General features: G+C 41.3%; 1 protein-coding gene across 1 annotated transcript in view; it reads right to left on the reverse strand.

Annotated features, from left to right (window-relative positions):
• SLC27A4 (solute carrier family 27 member 4) overlaps positions 1-18,953 on the reverse strand; it is a 736,182-nt gene that overhangs the window by 475,014 nt on the left and 242,215 nt on the right. The window contains exon 4 of the mRNA XM_044058859.1: positions 12,858-13,016. Coding sequence (XP_043914794.1) covers positions 12,858-13,016 — 159 coding nt within the window. The remainder of the gene's footprint in view (positions 1-12,857; positions 13,017-18,953) is intronic.

An 18,953-nucleotide genomic window follows, 5' to 3' on the forward strand; every position in this document is an offset into this window, starting at 1 on the left:
ACAAAACAAAGAGCTGCTCATTGGTACTCTGTTCTCCCTGTTCAACATAGTGAAACAATGACTACTGATTATGGGAACACAATCCAAGATCAACATTTCTAATGTCTTGGTTTTTGTCCACATAGTATCTAAGCTGCCTGTAGATATCTATCTAAACTATGTAATATTCTCTGCAGTGGACTGACTGAGATTCATTTCAGTAATAATCTTTGGGATAAGGAATGGAGTGGTCTGCAAAGAAACTAGATCTAAGAAAGACAAGTTACACAGTGTTGCCACACAAAAATAGGACCTTCCACATTAAGCATTTCAGTTCTGCGAATGCCACTTGCTTAAAGTGTGTGTGGAGGGTATTGGCTTTTCAGCACAAAATAAAAGTCTCATAAAAGAACAGTTTCCCCAAACAAGGGGCTGTAAAAGAAAAGACTACCCTAGGAAATGCTTTTCACACTAATGTAGGCCAGGGAGGATGAATACTATTCCATGAAGAAGTTAGATACAGTAGACAAATGTGCCTTGTCTCTAATAGCCAAGTCACAAACTTCTGACAAATAATGAAGTACAGACACTGCAGATGAAGAGAGATCAAGGTTGTGACATAAAGCTCATATGGAAAACCCCGATTATCCTTGTAAATTTTTCAAGTGAAAGGTTTCGGGGATAAGGGCAGAATATCCACCACTTTACTCAAAGTGCACAAGGCCCTGACTGTAGGTGGAAGTGAGGTAGACATTCCATTAAGTTCAAATCTTCAACACTCTGATACAATAAGTTTGAAGGATGCATAGAAAGTTCTCCATCACTGGTAAACAGAGGGGAGGTCCCATCTGTAACAGAGTCAGAAGAAAAACAAAACATGACTAGTCCATAATGGGGCTACTAAAATAATCCTAGCCTTATGATGTCTGGCCTTCTGGATAACCTTCAGCATCAAAGAAAGCGGGGAAGAAACATACAATAACCTCTGAGGCCAGTTCTGAATTAATGCAAACCTGCTTTGACCAACATCTGGCAATTTTTCAGACAGGTAAAAGGGTCTTAGACCAGAAATTTCTGTCTAAGGAACAACATCTTGGCTGTGGTTGAACTGAGTGACCACTCATATGACATCAACAGATGTGCTTGCTAGAAAGATGTCTTGTAAGCCTAGGAATATCCATGGCAACCACAAAGTGATGTAACGACTCTGTCCCCTCCCATACATTCAAAGTTTCCAGACAAAGATGGTATGACCTAGTAATGCTCTATATGTTGTAATATCATACAACAATGATGTTGCCCAAGTGAGTCACCAGCACTTCTATGGGGACAATGTCTGCAATGTCTCAAAGTTCAGCAAGACTGCTCTCATCTACACAAGACTTGATGTGGAAAAATGACCCCTCCAACAACCATGTCTCTTGGACCATCTGCCCACTGCAGCCCCCATCACCCTAGGGCAGATGTGCCCATAACGACTGTGGCCACAGGTGTTGGAAAAATGATCCTCGGACAAGGGAAAAGCTTAAGCATCCAATACCTGTGCTAAATAAATTTGTCCCTCAAAGGCAATGTCAAAGGTTAATCATCTGGGTAAGGGAACACTCTGATGTCCTTCAGTCACAGATAAGCTGCTATCACTGCCATACATTTGACAAACAACCAAGGGGCTGAGATGAGACCAAACAGCAGGGCCCTGAATGGATAGTGAATGTTCCCTATTTTGAGGTGAAAAAAAGAACACCATGGCATCTTGGCAATTTTTAATATAAAAATAAGTAACCCAGATGAAAGCATGCATCCAGTTTCCTTTACGTAGCCATGAGGAGCTGGACTGCAGAGTGACTATGCAGAATAATCGTTTCTGAACAAAAGAGTTCAGGCATTTGAGGTCTACATAGGTCTGAGATTCTGCATCTTCCTGGGTACCAAAGAGAATAATCTTCTTCTTTTGGCTTTTCCTGGTTAGTGGTCGTCACAGCAGATCACCTGTCTGCTCATGATTGGCAGTGGAGTTTTACATGTAACATACAAAATATGGAGGAAAATTCTAGCCATATTTATTCCACTGAAACCTCCAGGATAGCTGTTTTGGGAAGAGGTGTTGTACCTCTCTCTTTGCTTGTGGTACTTCTGGCAGGGGTGGTGACGGACAGTGTGACCCAGACTTAAATTATATGGCACAACCAATTATTATTATTCCCCTTCCCAATCTCTCCCTGGATATCTTAGCCCACTGTATGAGATGAAGGGGAGAAACTCACACTGATCATCTCCTCAGGAAGATGGTTGTTATGGGGTGAAGACCAATGGGACCCCTTTTATAATATTCTCTGCATCCATAGAAAAGCTGAGATCCTTGACTGTCAGACCAGAGATGGATGTAAGTTCACTGACTGGAATTTCTTCTCAGTGTGACCACAGAAATAATCTCCAGCTACATAAACCAGTCCAGTGGAGCTCTAAAGGGCCTGTTACACTTCATCAGGCATAATCTCGGGTCTATGTTAAATGTTCGAACATCCAGAATGTCAAACATTACATGGTAGAGACCAAATGGATGTTCGGATATAAAAAAAAAAAAAAAAAAAAAGAGAACACAGAAAATAAACACTAACAGTGTAGGCAGGGGGGCATGCCCTCCCTGCACCCCCCACACACCCCCTACTTAAATATACCAACTTGGAGACCGCACTTCGGTGCAGAAAAGGGAAATTTTCCCTATCTACACCATACAATGCCATTGAAAGTCCATCTTTGAGCACTCATAATTTCAAACATTTGGTTTTGACCAAGTAACGTTTGAAATTTTGAGCGTTCAAAGATTTGACAGGTACCCATAAGATGGGGAACCACCCAGGCAGTTTTGGTAAGACTAAGTCAACCTGATTGTCCCTTGGCTGGAGAGGACAGTCTCCGTGTAGGCCAGTTTTCCCTTTCTTTCATTATCTGCAACAGCTCACTAAACCACTGGGTCCTCTGGAAAGGAAGTTGGAGAAATAGCTCCTTTATCATCGTCTTCTATGCGGGGATCAATGTGTTGAGACTTATTCTCCTTCTTCTAGAAAACTCTAAAAGATACATCACTTTAGAGGAAGTAAAAAGGTACTCAGAAGCCAAAGGACCTGAAGCTGGACACCTCTGCACTGTCTGGAAGCAGTCATGAACGGTGTCATGACTCAAAAATGCATTGTCTGTGAGTGATCATTTGTCAAACACCAGATAGGCCCTGCCAAGGCTAGGCATGATACGTGGTAGCTGGAGGCTCAGTATTTGCATAGGACCCAAAGGGACGAAAACTAAAGCCTATGATGAAGCCAGCATTGATGCTAATAAACAAGTCTACACTAGAGGGGCAACACCAGACTCACTACTGGCAAACAAGAGCAACAACAGCCATAGTTAAAAAAAAAAAAATAACAATAATAAAATCTGGAATCACTCTGCTAGCTGAGACAATATTGGGTGGCCAACATTGGAAATGTCAAATCACTAGATGGCATTCTAACATCAAAAGTGCAAAACCCATCAAGTTGGGACCAGTAAAAAAAAACTGAGCACTCACATCAGAGTTATCTTCGTGTGAGTTCTCAAATGAACAGGCAAGAGGAGAGATAGAAACTCTCTCTCGCAGGCTGAAGCTCCCCATAATGAATGAGACCTCTGGACTTGGTGGGCAGGGGGATAACAAAAAACATCCTAACCTAAGACATGCAACTGCAAGACATGCAACTGTAGAAAACAATCACCCTCTGAAGTATTAGAAAAAGCAAGGTTAGAATCTTCTATCCTAGAAGTAGTAGACTGGACACCAGAATTTGAAGACAAAGGTATAGCTCTGATTCCAACAGATTTAGTAAGTTTAACTTTGATGGTCAAAACTGCTTGACCAAATTAAGTTTGTTAGACTGAACAAACCTAGATGGACGCAATTTGACTGGAGATGAAACAAACAGAGAAGAGGAAGCAGACCCTTTGCTTGTCCAGAGCTATCACAGAACCAGCATGGAAAGGCTGGGTTTTTTTGTGAACCTGGCATTCTTAAAAAACATAAAACAGCAGAGCGCTGCTTTTACCATCTCCTTGCAATCACCTTAAATTTGGCAAAAGTATAAAAGGGTTCTGATAAATATTGGGGACTAAAACAACAAATACATTTACTATGACTGTCAGCATGAGTGATTTGTCAGTTGCAGTCATACTTATTCAATGAACAAGATGTGATAGCAAAACCCTCCAAACCAACAAGGAAACAAAAAAGTAAAAAAGGTTGCCAAACTAATGTTCCTAAGCAAACCAGGAAAAATATATATATACATTTTCCTAAGGTAGCCTGGAGCAGTTTAGAATACAACTGAACATATTTAACAGAAAGAAGAAACTGGAGATGGAGGAGAGGCACAGAGCACTGCTGGTAGGAGGAGGTGCAAGAGCAACTTGGAAAGTTCTATGCACCAAGCAAAGCATGGGTGGCATGCCTGAATCCTGAAGGTTAATTAAGACAAGCGCCTTAGAGGACAAAATATCTTCTGTCAATGTGTCAGCTTATAGAGACATTCCTAGTCTTTTCTCTTCTTTACCACCGACTTTCACACAACTCAACATGATTTTGAAACATCTCAGACTTAGGTTAATAACTTACCAACATCTCAGACTTATTGCAAAAATTATATAATAAACCAGTGGCTTCTGTCACCTTAGTTCAAATATTGTAAAACTGTTGTGACATCTGAAAATGTAAATACATCAAAAATAACATTATATGTAGTCAAAGTACTTTAAAAAACTCGGTTTACTTTATGTCCATAATGCTTGCAAACTTTTTAATACAAACAGTCCAACAAACATTTGAAATTCCTTTATCTCTGGTAAAGTGCACATTTGCAAATGTTTAGAAACAGAAATTTCACATCAACTAATCATGGAGTGAAGTACTGAGTTATGATGGTCTAGTACTCAAGAGAGGCAATGATGCAAATGTCAGCTGAAAGCCAGATTGCTCAACCTCTCAGAACAAGAAATCTGGACAAAACCATAAATAATGGAGGGACAAAGGCCCCAGAATAGGGTCAGATTTTAAATACTGGTGTTACAAACTTAAGAGAGTTGATTGAATAGCAGGTTTTCCATTACCATGAATTTTATGAAGGGTATGAAGTCTGAAACTCAAATGTCTGTCATTACTTTCAGACTTCAGTCCTCAATGGTTTGCCAGTGTTTTGCTAGAAAACCACAATTTGAGAAACAAGGCAAAAATCTGGACAGTTGAGAGACAAATGCATCAGTGAAACCAAAAGACTGAATGCTGGAAAATGGAAACTCACTAAAGTATACTCTCTGGTCAAACAAAGTACAGATGTGCAAGATCTGACCATAACAGTAGAGGTCCTTCTCTTCACTGCTGCGGTATTCTTTACTAAAGGGATCCCCTGCCAAAGCTAGTCCAATGTCTAGCCAGTATACCAAAGCCTTAGGATTTTAAGGACATTGTACATCACACATATGTTCCCTGCTCACGACATAGGGCATAAAGGTGACATACGGACGTATATACCTCACAATTGAGTAGCCCAAGGAGGAACAACAGTGAAAGGAGAAAAGGAGGAACATGTGCATCAAGAAGGAGAAAAGAAAAGGGGAGAAGGGAGGAAGTGAACACTGCAACTGTGAAGAGAAGGACAACTACTGTTATGGTAAGATTTTACAGAACTGTACTTCCTTCCATAACACCGTTGCAGTATTCATTACTAAAGGGTGAGTAAAAAAAAGCTCAAGAGGAAACTTCGGAGGTGGAAGGCCCAGCACAGCCCTCAAGAAATCCATGTAGGACAGCTCTGGCAAATCCATCTCCTGCTCTGGAAGCAACATCCAGTTTGTAATGCTTAGTAAAGGTATGGACAGAAGTTCCAGGTAGCAGCCTCAGGGATGGAAACTGGTATCCAATCCTTTAAAAAAAAAAATGACCCCTTTACAGAGATAGAAAGACTCTTCCCATGAAAGATTTAAAAAAAGAAAGATGTAATCTCACAGTCTGGTTCAGGAACTGCAAAGCCTCAGACCGAAAGGCCTTGCAGAAGGTGGTGAAAATAGCAGAGAAGATTATTGGAGCCCACTTCCAGCTCTGTAGGTCCTATACGAAGCATGATATATTGACAAAGACAGAAAAATAATCAGAGACCACACACACACACCCTTGTACATGGACTGTTCTCCTGCTCAACTTCAGGAAGAAGATACTGTAGTATGCATTGGATGTCATCCAGGTTTAGGTGGAGCTTCTTCCCACATGCTATCAGACTGTTTAACTTTACAACCTATCAATAGCTGGTGACCTGACCAGTCAGTAGTACAGCTATCTTCTTCTGCAATATCTACATCAAGCTGCTTTAAAAGTGCAATCAGTAGTAATTTAACATTCCGTACAACATACTTGTGCTATTCAGTATATTCTGTACACACTGCAATACTTGCTTTTCCACATGTGCAATACTTGAAAGCTGCTACTAGTGTTATAGAGGTATCACAGATCCTGTCAGTCTTGTTTAGTATATGTATATGTTACTAAACTGTTATATGTCCTTGTTACTTGCTATAGTTGTACGTGATATATGCACTTGGAACCAAAGCAATGTAATTTCATTTTATTTGCACTGCGTGTGGGTCTGAATGACAATTAAGTTTACTTTGACTTGACTTGACAGGATTAGCAAAAGGAAATGGCCTTAGAGATCCACGAAGAAATGGTTTGCTTAGAAACAGCCAAACCTAGAAATCTAGGATGAAAAGAAATAAAAAGCTGCTTAGATTTGTGAATGGATGTAGAACCTTCTCACTAGCAAGATTGCGGAGATGGAAAAAATGTGGCAAAATTTACAGATTAAGAGACAATTCATTAACCAACTTGGGCATAAAAGAAGGATTAGTGCGAAGAGATACGCTATCCCTATGAAAAACTAAAAATGGAGGAGCAGCCTTAAGGGCCTGAAGCTAAGACACTCTCGCAAGGAAGCTGAAGCTGCAGGCTCAAATGCAGCCAGAATCAAATTTTCAAGAACAAAATTAAGGTCCTAGGAAGGAGGAATAGGTTTCCTGGGGGTCTAATACAAAGGATGCCTTTAAGAAACTGTTTGACCACAAACCTAGAGGCCAGAGGTGGAGACAAAGGCAGACAAGCAGAAACAGATGCAAGATGCACTTTAACTGAAGAATATGCCAACCCAGCATGGAGCAATTCACACAAATAAGAAAGAACCAGAGGAATTTTCATAGAAAGTGGATCCTGGTTATGAGCAAGGCACCAGACAGAAAATCTCTTCCATTTGGGCACATAGGATTTTTCTGGTAGTGGGTTTCCTGGCCTTCTGCAGAACCTGAAGCATGTTCTCAAAAAAAGATGGCTAAAAGGGATAAAAACCCTATCACCCACAGTGTCAGTTGAAGACTAGACAAGTGATGATGGATAAGAGGCCTCCTGTCTTGTGCAAGTAGGTCCACCCAGTGAGGTAACTTGTGGTGATTGCCCTTGGCTAAGTGTAGAAGAGGTAACCAATGCTGTCTGCACCATAAGGGATTTATCAGCAAGATATTAGGGGAGTCTTGCTCTATCTTGAGCAGAACCCTCAGTATGAGAGGAAGAGGAGGGAAGGCATAGAGAAACATCCTCTCCAAGAAAAAGATAGGGGATCCACCTTCCATGCCAGAGGACTTGGGACTCTGGTGCAAAAAACAGGAAGTTGTCTTTTCAAAGAGGAGACAAAAAGATCTACCTGAACAGTACCCCACTAGTGGATAATGTCCAAAAACCCATCAATGTGAAGCATCCCCTCATGAGCCTGTGTTATGGACCTGCTCAGAGAGTCTGCCACAAGGTTTTGTTCTGAAGGAATATTAGCAGCTTGAAAAGTCACCTTATATTGGACAGTCAGATCCCTAACTTGAAAACCTAGTCTATACAGAAGGTAGGTCCCCATGTACTCCTTTGCTTGTTGATGTACCACATTATTGTGACATTGTCTTTGATAAGATTTTGAGAGTCCCTGGAAGAAAAAAGAGAGTATAAATGCCTGAAGGGCAAGTAGGAGAGCTCTCATCTCCTTGCTGTTGATATGGTCTGCCCTCTGATGAATGGTCCACAGATCTTGAACCTTGAGAGGGATGAAAGAAGCAACTCACCCAGCATCTGAAGCATCCAGAAAAAAATTCTGAGAGGAGAGTGGGGATGAACAGGAAGCCCTGGTTTGACAGACAGCTGATGAATCCACTACTGAAGCTATAGTTTGAGACATGGAGGAATAGGGACTAGAAAGTCTAAAGGATGACAGTTCTGGAGCCATCCTGATTTCAGGAACCAGCGTAGCTTCCACATACAGAGTCTGGTTTAAGGTAGCATAGGAATGATGGAAGCCATGAATCCCAGAGTCCTTAGGAATTCTCTGGTCCTAACTGATACCTGAGGAGTAAGGGATTGAAAAAAGGCAATTAGAGCAAGAGCCTTAGGTGGCGGCAGAGAGGAATGATCTGGAGCCTGTAACCGAGAAAAATGTGATCCTGAGGAGGAGTCAGGAAGGATTTCTGGAACTTTATTGTAAACCCTAGGCTCTGCAAGAGGCAAATAGCAGAGTGAAGGTGCTGAAGCAAAGTGTCTGAGGAGGAAGCCTAAATGAGCAGATCATCCAGATAAGGAAAGATCTGTATCCTCCTCATCCTGCAAAAGACAATCACAGAAGTGAGGCATCTGATGAAAAACCCTGGGGCAGTAGAGCAGGGAACTGAAAATGCAAGGATGAAACAGAGAAATGCAAATATTTCCAGAAATGGGGATGAACAGAGATGTAAAGATAAGCATCCTTGAGATACAGAGCAACCAGAACAGCCTGAGGAAGAAGAAGTGGAGGAAACAGAGTCTGAAGGGACAGCATACAAAAGGAAGGATCATCAGAAAGGTGCTAAGCTGAGAAAGGTCCAGAATGGGCCTCCAGGTGCCTTCTTACTTGGGAACCAAAATCATTCTGGAATAAAACCCCAACTCCTTCCCCTTCTGAGGCAAAGAAACTGCGTGGATGGTGACTTGAGACAAAAGACCCTGAAGTACATCTGGAAAGAAAGACAGCTGTTCCTGAGGAGGTTTGGGAATGCCCAGAAAAGGAGGAAGGGATTTCCACAACATGAAGTATCCCATATGGATGATGGACAGAACCCAAGAATCCTGAGTGATCCTTAACCAGTTGGGAAGAGACAGGGAAAGACGAAGAGATAAAAGAACCTGACATAGGATGTACAGAACCAGATAGACGGAACCTGGCTTGTGTGGAAAAGGAGACTTCTGAGAAGTACAGGTCTGAGTGGACTTAGCAGGAGGAACCCGTCGAGAACCCTTTTTACCTTTGGCAGGAGGGCGAAACTGTCTACACACAAAGGCAGGGTTACAGGGATATTCCCTTTGAAATTTAGGAATAGGGGAAACAAAAATATACTTCCACTACTGCAAGGCCTTGTCCTTTTCTTTTAGGGACTTAAAATCTCAGTAGCTGCAGGACCAAAGATATTTTTATTATCAAGGGGAGCATCCATAAATTTAGCCTTAATATCATAAGGCAAAGGCTGGAGGTGAAGCCAGGAGTAACACTTCAATACAGAACCAAAAATAGCAACTCTAGAAGAAGCATCAGCTGTATCATAACTACATGTAATAGAATGGCGATCCACGTGGGAAGTGGAAACCAACAAAGAGAGGGCCAAAACCTTCCCTTCAGAATTAGGAAGGTCAGAGATAACCTGAGAGGCCTCAGAAAGGTGATATACCTGGTCATATGGGTCTGATAATTAATAGCCCAAAAGGCCAGGGTAACAGCAATATACACCTTTTTGCCCAGCCATTTCATGACTTTTCTGCCTTTGTCAGAAAGAAGCAATTTAGTAGAAGGCAAGAGCTTGGAAGATTTGTCAGAAGAGACTGAGACAACAGAGGGGTCAGTACAGGGACATTTGTAGAGAAACGTACATTCATCAGACACCTTATAAAATCTGTCAGACTTTTTAGGGGCTAGAGGTTGGGAATCAGGAGCCTGAGAAGCTGCTAAAAGTGTCCAACAGGGTCGCCAGGACCGGAGGAGCAGCAGAGGGCTCAGAGGACTCCATCTACAGAATTTCATAATATCTCTTCTGGATGTCAGATACTGGAGAACAGTCCCATTTAATGAACTCCATCATACAAGAGATAGTATCCACAAAATAGTTCCTCAAAGGGAGAATCTGGGCTAACTGTATCCTCTTCCTCAGAACCAAAGTCAAACGCCGAAGGAATCTGAGAGGAGTATACCAAGGACTCTTCCCCTGAGTCCAAGTCTTCATCAGAAGAGTCTTGTTACCTAGGCCTCTTAAGTAGAGTGGAAGACTGAGGGGGGCAGGGACAGAAACTCCCTGGGGAGGCTTCAAGGCCATGAATGCATTAAACAACCCCTGTGTAAAATCCTGCCATTCACAGTGGGGATCTCTGGAAGCAGGGAAAACGTGTTTACTATTTTGCTTCTTTTTCTTTAGAGGGATGTCAGCCCTGAAGACCTTGGTTCGGACCCTTGCCAACACTCAATCAATGTAGTGGGAATCTCCTCCTGAACAAGAATCTAGGGAACACCTCTCAGTACCTCAGATATGGTCAGCCAAGGATCACCCCTCAACATCCACAACGGATGTCTGTAGAGCCTCTGAGGACGTGTGAGAATCTGGATCCATGCTAGCCTCCAACGTTGTTGTAGGAGATGAATCCGACAGAACAACTGGATGATCCTCTGAGCTTTTGAGGGGATGCAGTACAGCAGTCGAAACTAACCTAACTTTTTTGGTCTCCTCCTTGGCAGATGGCTGACCCTCAGGATGGGATGATTCCATCACATCATCCTGCACCAACAACATCTGATGTTGATTCTCCAGGTAGCTAGACAAGGGTAAGACACTACTAGGAATGGTCTTAGGGACAAATGTTTGACACACTGAGCAAGTAGTATGGTCATGAGAAGCACCAAAGCAAAAAAGACACTGCTTGTGATGGTACACACAGTCACTGTCTCCCATAATGACATTTTCCCTTTCTGGATGATATATGTAAACTCGCAAACCAAAAGAAAAATTAGATAAGATGAAAACCTCAACAGGGTACTTATCTGAAATTGTCTTGGCAACCAGCACAAACAAAGGAGCATTCAGACCAATGACTGAAGATAGCATTCAGACTGGCAGCAAAGTAGTTCTGAGTTCTATACATCTGTACGTCTCCTTTATGCCCTATACTGTGAGCGGGGAAACAAACAATTGACACGTGACATCCTTAAAATCCTAAGGCTTTGGTATACTGGCTGGACAGTGAGCTACCCTTGGCAGGGGATCCCTTCAGTAAAAAATACTGCAACAGTGATATGGAAGAATGACTTGAGGAGACAGGCATTCCTCCTTCCCTGAAAGAGAATGTAAGGCAGCACAGCTCCTGTCACACACATGCGAATTACAGGGGGATTACCCTGCCTCCTCCTTGCAAGAACAAAAATTATTTAGAAGTTGTTTCCTTTTTTTGATGGCTTTGCATTCTTGACCATTTCACTTTAACAAAGCTATCATTCAGCACTCACACTGTCGACTTTTGCAAAGAGATCCAGTGGAATAACCTCTCAACCTCTTCGTATAAGAAATCTGGACAAGGCCTAAAAGAATGTGGGTGGGGGAAAAAGGCCTCAAAATAGGAACAGATTTCAAATATTGCTCTGATAATTTTAGAAAGTTGCTAGAACAACAGGATTTGTGTTAGCATGCATTTACTGAAGGATATGAAGTCTGAAACTGAAATATATGTCACTATTTAGTGACTTCAATCACTGATTTCCAAGAAAACCACACATTTTACGAGGAACAGATCAAAAATATAATGCAAAAATCTTTACAGCTGCGAGGCATGATCAGTGATGACTGAAAACACTATGCAAAATAATATTGACTAACAAACCGGTTTACTTCAGAGTGCTTTAGATCTTCAAAGTACTACATTCTAACAAACTCAGAAAACTGCAGACCACCATTTGGTTAGATTAGGCTTGCTTAAGTTCCACCTATGCAAATCTGAGAGCTCCTTTAGGATTGTGGGCTAGAAAACACAGTAAGGATATTAACTAACCGCACTACACCCAGAGCAACTAAGAAAAATAAATGCATTACTAGGATTTACACACACAACTGTAAAACAGAAACAGGATATTTTATATGTTCCTGTACAATAACACTACGGTAGAGTGCTTGGAAGACATACTTTAGCTTTGAAAAGATGACCAGTCAGTGGGAGTAGGACTCAAATAGTTTAGGCTACTGTAGCAGTGATCTAATGATGAACATATTTCTCTTTCTCCAGTAAGCAAAGGCCTCAGAATTAATTATATCTGCATGGTGGCCTGCTTATGGTGTACCTGGGGGGGTGGGGGGGTGGAGGGGTTGCCCCCAAAATAAATATTGGTTGCATTTATTTAGGGGTTCCTTACGTCCATTTTCAGCAATCTTGTTTTTAAAAAATGTGGCTTTTGTTTTCTTCTATTTTAGTCAATTTGACTAACCTTAAATACTGCAATTCATTTGATATTCAATTCACTGACATAGATCCCAGGATGACTCCTATTTATAATAATCTTTAATGCATCAATAACATTCCTCAAACTTTAGTAATTTGGCCTGTGCTCATAGCTCAGTGATTAAGAAAGGGCAGTGCTTTCCATGACCACAGTATGTCCCTCATACACTGCTTAAACTTCTCCAGCATACACTAGATTACATCCGTATGGCACCTAACTGGGGTCGCCTTCATTAGTATATAACAATCACTAACACCACATATCTGTTCTTACCTGTGAAGCCTCTCTGAGGTTGGCTAGGCTCATGCTTTGGTGCTCTTTGCAGTAGCGGATCCAGATGTTCAGTGGCAGGTGGAACGGCATCAGGATTCCATTTTCCAGTACAGAACAATCGCACTGATTTTCTCATTTGTGAGTAGACTTCTTTTACAGCTAAAATAAAGAAATATAAAACATAAACAGGAAACCTTTTGTTTAAGACAAAACAAGACTAACAGTACTGATACCAGCCATCGAGCACTCATCTTTATTTTCTGCAGTATGCAACAATTACTGTGTTTTACACTTGTTAATGTTCCCCTATTGTGACAGCTAAAATAGCAAAGTTTTTTCCACCCACAGGTTTTAGACCTCTCACTCCAGTTTCCACTGAACATCAGACCCTGTCTCTTTTAATTAGCCCATTTGTTCCCATACCAGGTGAGAGCCTACCAAGACAGACTGCTATCTAGGCAGCCATCAATGGTGGTTTTGTGTTTTTTTTCCCTCCACTGCTCTAATATAGGTGCACTTAGCAAGGCACAGGGGAGGGGAACATGCGATAGGATAACCATGGAGGAACTCCCTCACTTCTGCAAAGGGCATAGTTTCCAAGCAGACACACACAGACACACACACCATAAGCAGTGAGCTGTATGGTTGCCACCTAGTAGCTAACACTATCTTGTGCACCTTCAAGTGCATGCAAACCACATCCTTCCCTAGGAAAGGCGAGTGGCACATGCACCTTCTTTCCTCCCCTCCCTTTCTGGCTCCTCCTGTGCCAGGGCTGCTAATCAAACCACAATTACCTAGGTCTCAGTCAGGGTCCAAGCCCTCTACTCCATAGAGCCAGGCTTAAGTAGGATTGCAAACTTACTGCACAGACAGTCACACTAACTTGAATGACGGCCTTTCCTAGGTGCTTGCTGAAATTCCAAAAACTGTAACAGCAATCATTATAACACAATTAGAAGTGTGAACTGTTGGGGGTAGGGGGAGTTGGGCAGATAAATTTATATATATCCTGGAGTATTCTTCTTCCAACTTACAACTGTCCAGGAATTATTACATGAAGGGTGTGGGGATGAAAAAGCTTTGAAGACATAATAATGAGTGTTGAAAAATCACGGCTTTTTTGTTTGAACCACAGTTTATTTTTCAAAATGTCAGTTATCACAAGATCAGGTCCAGCACTTCTGATAGGGAGCAAAGATTATCATTTACAAGTATATTCAAATTGTGTAACAAATTTGATATTGAAGAAGGCTGGGATTCTGAGAAAGTAACTTCTGTTTCTTGCATAATTGAATATTACACCCATATAGTACTGAGACAGTCCCAGATGACATACCAGTGGAAGCATGGAGGTGCTTAGGAGAAATGGCAGTGGAATTTTTAACCAGATTGTTTAATGAAATTTTGGAAAGTCAAATGATGCCTGAGGAGAGGAGAAAAAGTGTTTTGGTACCTATCTTTAAGAATAAGGGTGACGTGCAGAGCTGCACTAACTACAGAGGGATAAAATTGATCAGTCACAACTTGAAGTTATGGGAAAGAGTAGTGGAAACTAGGTTAAGAAGGGAGGTGATGATTAGTGATCAGCAGTATGGTTTCATGCCAGGAAAGAGCACTACAGATGCAATGTTTGCTCTGAGAATTTTGTTGGAGAAATACAGAGAAGGTCAGAAGGAGTTGCATTGTGTCTTTGTGGACTTAGAGAAAGCATATGACAGGGTGCCTAGAGAGGAGTTGTGGTATTGTATGAGGAAGTTGGGAGTGTCAGAGAAGTATGTAAGAGTGGTACAGGATATGTACGAGGGTAGTGCGACATTGGTGAGGACTGCAGTGGGAGTGACAGATACTTTTAAGGTGGAGGTGGGATTACATCAAGGATCAGCTCTGAGCCCTTTCTTATTTGCAGTGGTGATGGAGAGGTTGACAGATGAGATCAGACAGAAGGCCCCGTGGACTATGATGTTTGCAGATGACATTGTGATATATAGTGAGAGTAGGGACCAGGTTGAGGAGACCCTGGGGAGGTGGAGATATACTCTAGAGGAGAAGAATGAATGTCAGCAGGGCTAAGACAGAATATATGTGTGTAAATGAGAGGGAGGGTAGAGGAATGGTGATGATGCAGGGAGTAGAGTTGGTAAAGGTGGATGAGTTTAAGTACTTGGGATCAACAGTTCAGAGTAATGGTGAGTGTGGAAGAGAGGTGAAGAAGAGAGTACAGGCAGGGTGGAATGGGTGGAGAAGTGTGTCAAGAGTGACTTGTGACAGATGGGTACCAGTAAGAGTGAAAGGGAAGGTCTAACAAGAGGGTAGTGAGACCAGCTATGTTATATGGGTTGGGGACGTTGGCATTGACAAAAAGGCAGGAGTCAGAGCTGGATGTGGCAGAGTTAAAGATGTTAAGAGGGTCAGCTCAGGTTGGACAGTTTGGAGACAAAGCAAGAGAGGCGAGATTGCGTTGGTTTGGACATGTGCTGAGGAGGGATGCTGGGTATATTGGGAAAAGGATGCTAAGGATGGAGCTGCCAGGTAAGAGGAAAAGAGGAAGGCCTAAGATAAGGTTTATGGATGTGGTGAGAGAGGACATGCAGGTGGATGGTGTGAAAGAGCATGATGCAGAGGACAGGAAGAAATGGAAACAGATGATCCGCTGTGGTGACCCCTAACGGGAACAGCCTAAAGAAGATGATGATGATAGTACTGAGACAGTCAACCAGTCCAATATGGCTTTCAAAGAATGTGTGAGCCTTCAGTATAATTATTTACATATATCTTTAAAGACATCTAGATAAGAAGTGGAATTCTGAATAAAGTCTGGAAGCTGACTCCTAGACGAAGTTTTGAAAAATAAACCAAGGAAGAGGAATGCTGAATCTTAAGTAAACCAGGCTATCTGCACTGTGTGCATAAGCAAGACATGGTGAACTGCTGCATGGTTACAAACATCATACCAAAAGGCAGGAAAGTAAAAACTACAAGAAAAACCTAGCCAAGCCAGGGTTTTCACTGTGTGATACCTTAAACCTGCTGTAATATTGGCCCACAGAAAAATGCAAATTACCCGTTAAGGACATCAAGTGTTTCAGTTATCTTGCTTCTGAATACCCATGACTTTTTCCTTACCTAATATTTATGGAAAGATTCAGGGCAGTAAAGCCAAACCCCACTAGCTATGGACATGCACGTTTTGGCCTTCTTATGACCTTCTCAGCACAACATAAGTAGACTGGCTATATCCTGGAAATGCAGGGTCTTTAAACCCAGCTGATGTCCATAACCATTAAGGTGTCTGCAAAATATCCCAACTAACAACTAAAGTAAAAAAGTCACACAGACAAACCAATTAGTAAAAACTACAAGAAAATTTAACCAAGCTAGAGTTTTCACTGTGTGTTACCTTAAGCCTCTGGCAATAGATGCCCATGGGATATATGCAAATAACCCTTTAAAGACATCAAGTGTTTTAGCTATATGGCTTCTGAATGCCCATGACTTCTGCTTTTTCCTTTCTAAGTCTTTATGGACATAATCAGACCGATAAAGCCAAACCCACTAACTGTGGACATGCATGTTGGCAGAAAAGTCTCAAAGGAATATAAAGTCTGGCTTTACCAAATATGCATATTTTAGAAGCATGCTTTATTTAGCAGCTCACAACAAAAATAATGCAAGACTGTCAAACTTTAAGCAGTTTCTACATCAAATAATTAGTTAAGTGAGCACTAATTTATAGTTATTACAAAAACATTTTGTATAGAAATTCCTTCCTGCTTGCCATTAAGTGAAGAACACCTCAGTGCTTCCTCAACAAACATACAAAATGCTATGATGTCACCCAGCATAGTACAAAGATGGATGCCAACCATACTCCTGTACCTTACACAAAAAACAGGCATTCATCTGGAAGAACACTTAAGACTAAAGTTTCATATACGAAAGAACACCAAGTAAAGTAGCAAAGCGGATATTATGACACTGACCCCTTATTTCTTTTCATGGCAGTACAGCATACTTTACAGATTTCAGAAGTCCTTGTTATTCTTTTTATTTGCCAGCATATGACACAACAGAATGCATACACAAAAATATTAATAAAGAAAGTATAGCTGTGTAAGTTAACTTACCCTAACAGTAGATGTTGTGTTACAGTACGCTAAGCAAAATGGATTCTACCCCATGTGACCAGCCAGCTTACAAAGCTAAAGGGTACCCTCCATGAGCTCCAACTACCAAACGGTGAAATAAAACTTCATAAAAAGATATAAAGATAGATAGAACTCAAAGCTTTACAGGATTTTTTGCCCAGGAAGGAGGCAAGACAGTACCAGGAAACAAAACAGTAAACTTTGTACAAAAGGGTGAAGTATCAGAACCTGGCAAAACAAAAGAAAAAACAAGTGAAAAAGGGGGCTGGAAGGAGGGGGAGTTGCTATATGTTCCATGTGGTGTGGTGCAAGTGTTGACCTTTTTAATAAGTACTGGAGCTATTTCCTTGTAGAACGTTTAGTGCTGGTAGCACTTTTGTGTGCTACAACAATTTCTACAAGAAGTCTAGTAAAGTGCTAGACTAATAAAAATGGCCAGAGAGTAAGCATTTGACCAGCAAGTGATTTCCAGATCGCAAGAGATCAGAATTTATTCTAAGTCTTGTTCTTTCTTGATCTCTTAGTGGTCTTTGATACTGTACACCATGGATCATTACAGAACATGTGCAATAGCACTCCAGTTTCACTGGCTTAGTCCTTGGTTTGCTTACATTTCAGGACATTTCCATAGGATGGTCTGAGCAGTTAATTACTGGGGACCCTTCCTCTGGAGTTTGATGAGCCTCATGGCACTATTTTATCTCCCTTTCTGTTCACGGCTTACATAATGGCATGGTGGACTTAGGCATGTTTTATTAGTCATGTATATGACATCCACCATCATCTTGTTTTTCAGAAATGTGTGTGTTACGTTCGACCCAGCAAAAACTGAGGCCATGTTTATTCACAATCATTCATCTATAACATATTCCATTGCTTTCCAGTTTAGGTACAAATGTTAAAGAGTTTCTACTTAAAGGTGTACATGGCTAAGCATCTTATTGCCATTCCTTAGCATCACTCCTATGTTTAAAACAAAAAGGAATTTTCTGTCTTGTGTTCATCATGTAGGTTTGCATCTTGATAACATACTAACACTTAAGGACCAGCTATCTGCTACTGTCAATACATCTTGCATCTGAAGGTGACAACCTAGATCTAACACATTATTACATTCTCAGAGCATGAAATGGTGGTTCATAAACTAGTCATAAGCGGAGCACTCTAATGCTCTTTACCTTAGGAGTATGGATGGTGATCAAACCTGACTGCAGCAGGTGCCAAATTCTGCAGCTAGGCTGCTGAATGGTACATCTTATACCAGCCATATCACCCCCTGTCTTGGAGGAAAAGCATTGTCAATGGTAACTAGGTGTGTATTTAAAATCCTGATACTCACCTAAGCCCTTCACATGTTTTTTTATTCAAAGAGTTGTTGAGATACTATACTCAAAGAGTAGCCACTTCCCAAATATCTTTTAAGAGAGGTTATCTCAACTTCAGAAAAGCCACATAATCCATTTTAAATTTCTCATTTTTTAGTTTCCTTAAATATTTATGTAAAATAAAGCTTAGATTACTTACAAATGAGCTGTGTTTTAAAATGGCAGAGACAAGTGCCTAATCTGACAATTGTTAAGAAGTCAAAGGTTGCCAAAGGGCGTTACAAATCATAAAGCAAGCATAAAGTGTACAAGCATTTGTGCTTCACCCCCAAACAGTTTAATGACAGCCTAGCATCCTGTGTAGGTAGTGAAAAGCTGTCAACTGTACATTGGACTGGATGTCTTTGTGAATTCTGGAGTGTATGTGGATCTCATAATGACATTTTGTGGTCAGATATGAGGTGGGATCCTATCTATACAAATGTAACTTTACATGGCTTGGGGTATCCTAGCTGGGCCAAAGAATGGCCAAGGTCACTACAGTAATTCCAAACTGTGTCACACAATTCTTTGTGAGGACTAACATAAAGATGTCAAACAATGTCCAGTCAATGTGCTGTTTA

This window comes from Protopterus annectens, chromosome 16.part0 (assembly GCF_019279795.1).
Source record: "Protopterus annectens isolate FY-2018-M chromosome 16.part0, PAN1.0, whole genome shotgun sequence".
Lineage (NCBI taxonomy): Eukaryota > Metazoa > Chordata > Ceratodontiformes > Protopteridae > Protopterus > Protopterus annectens.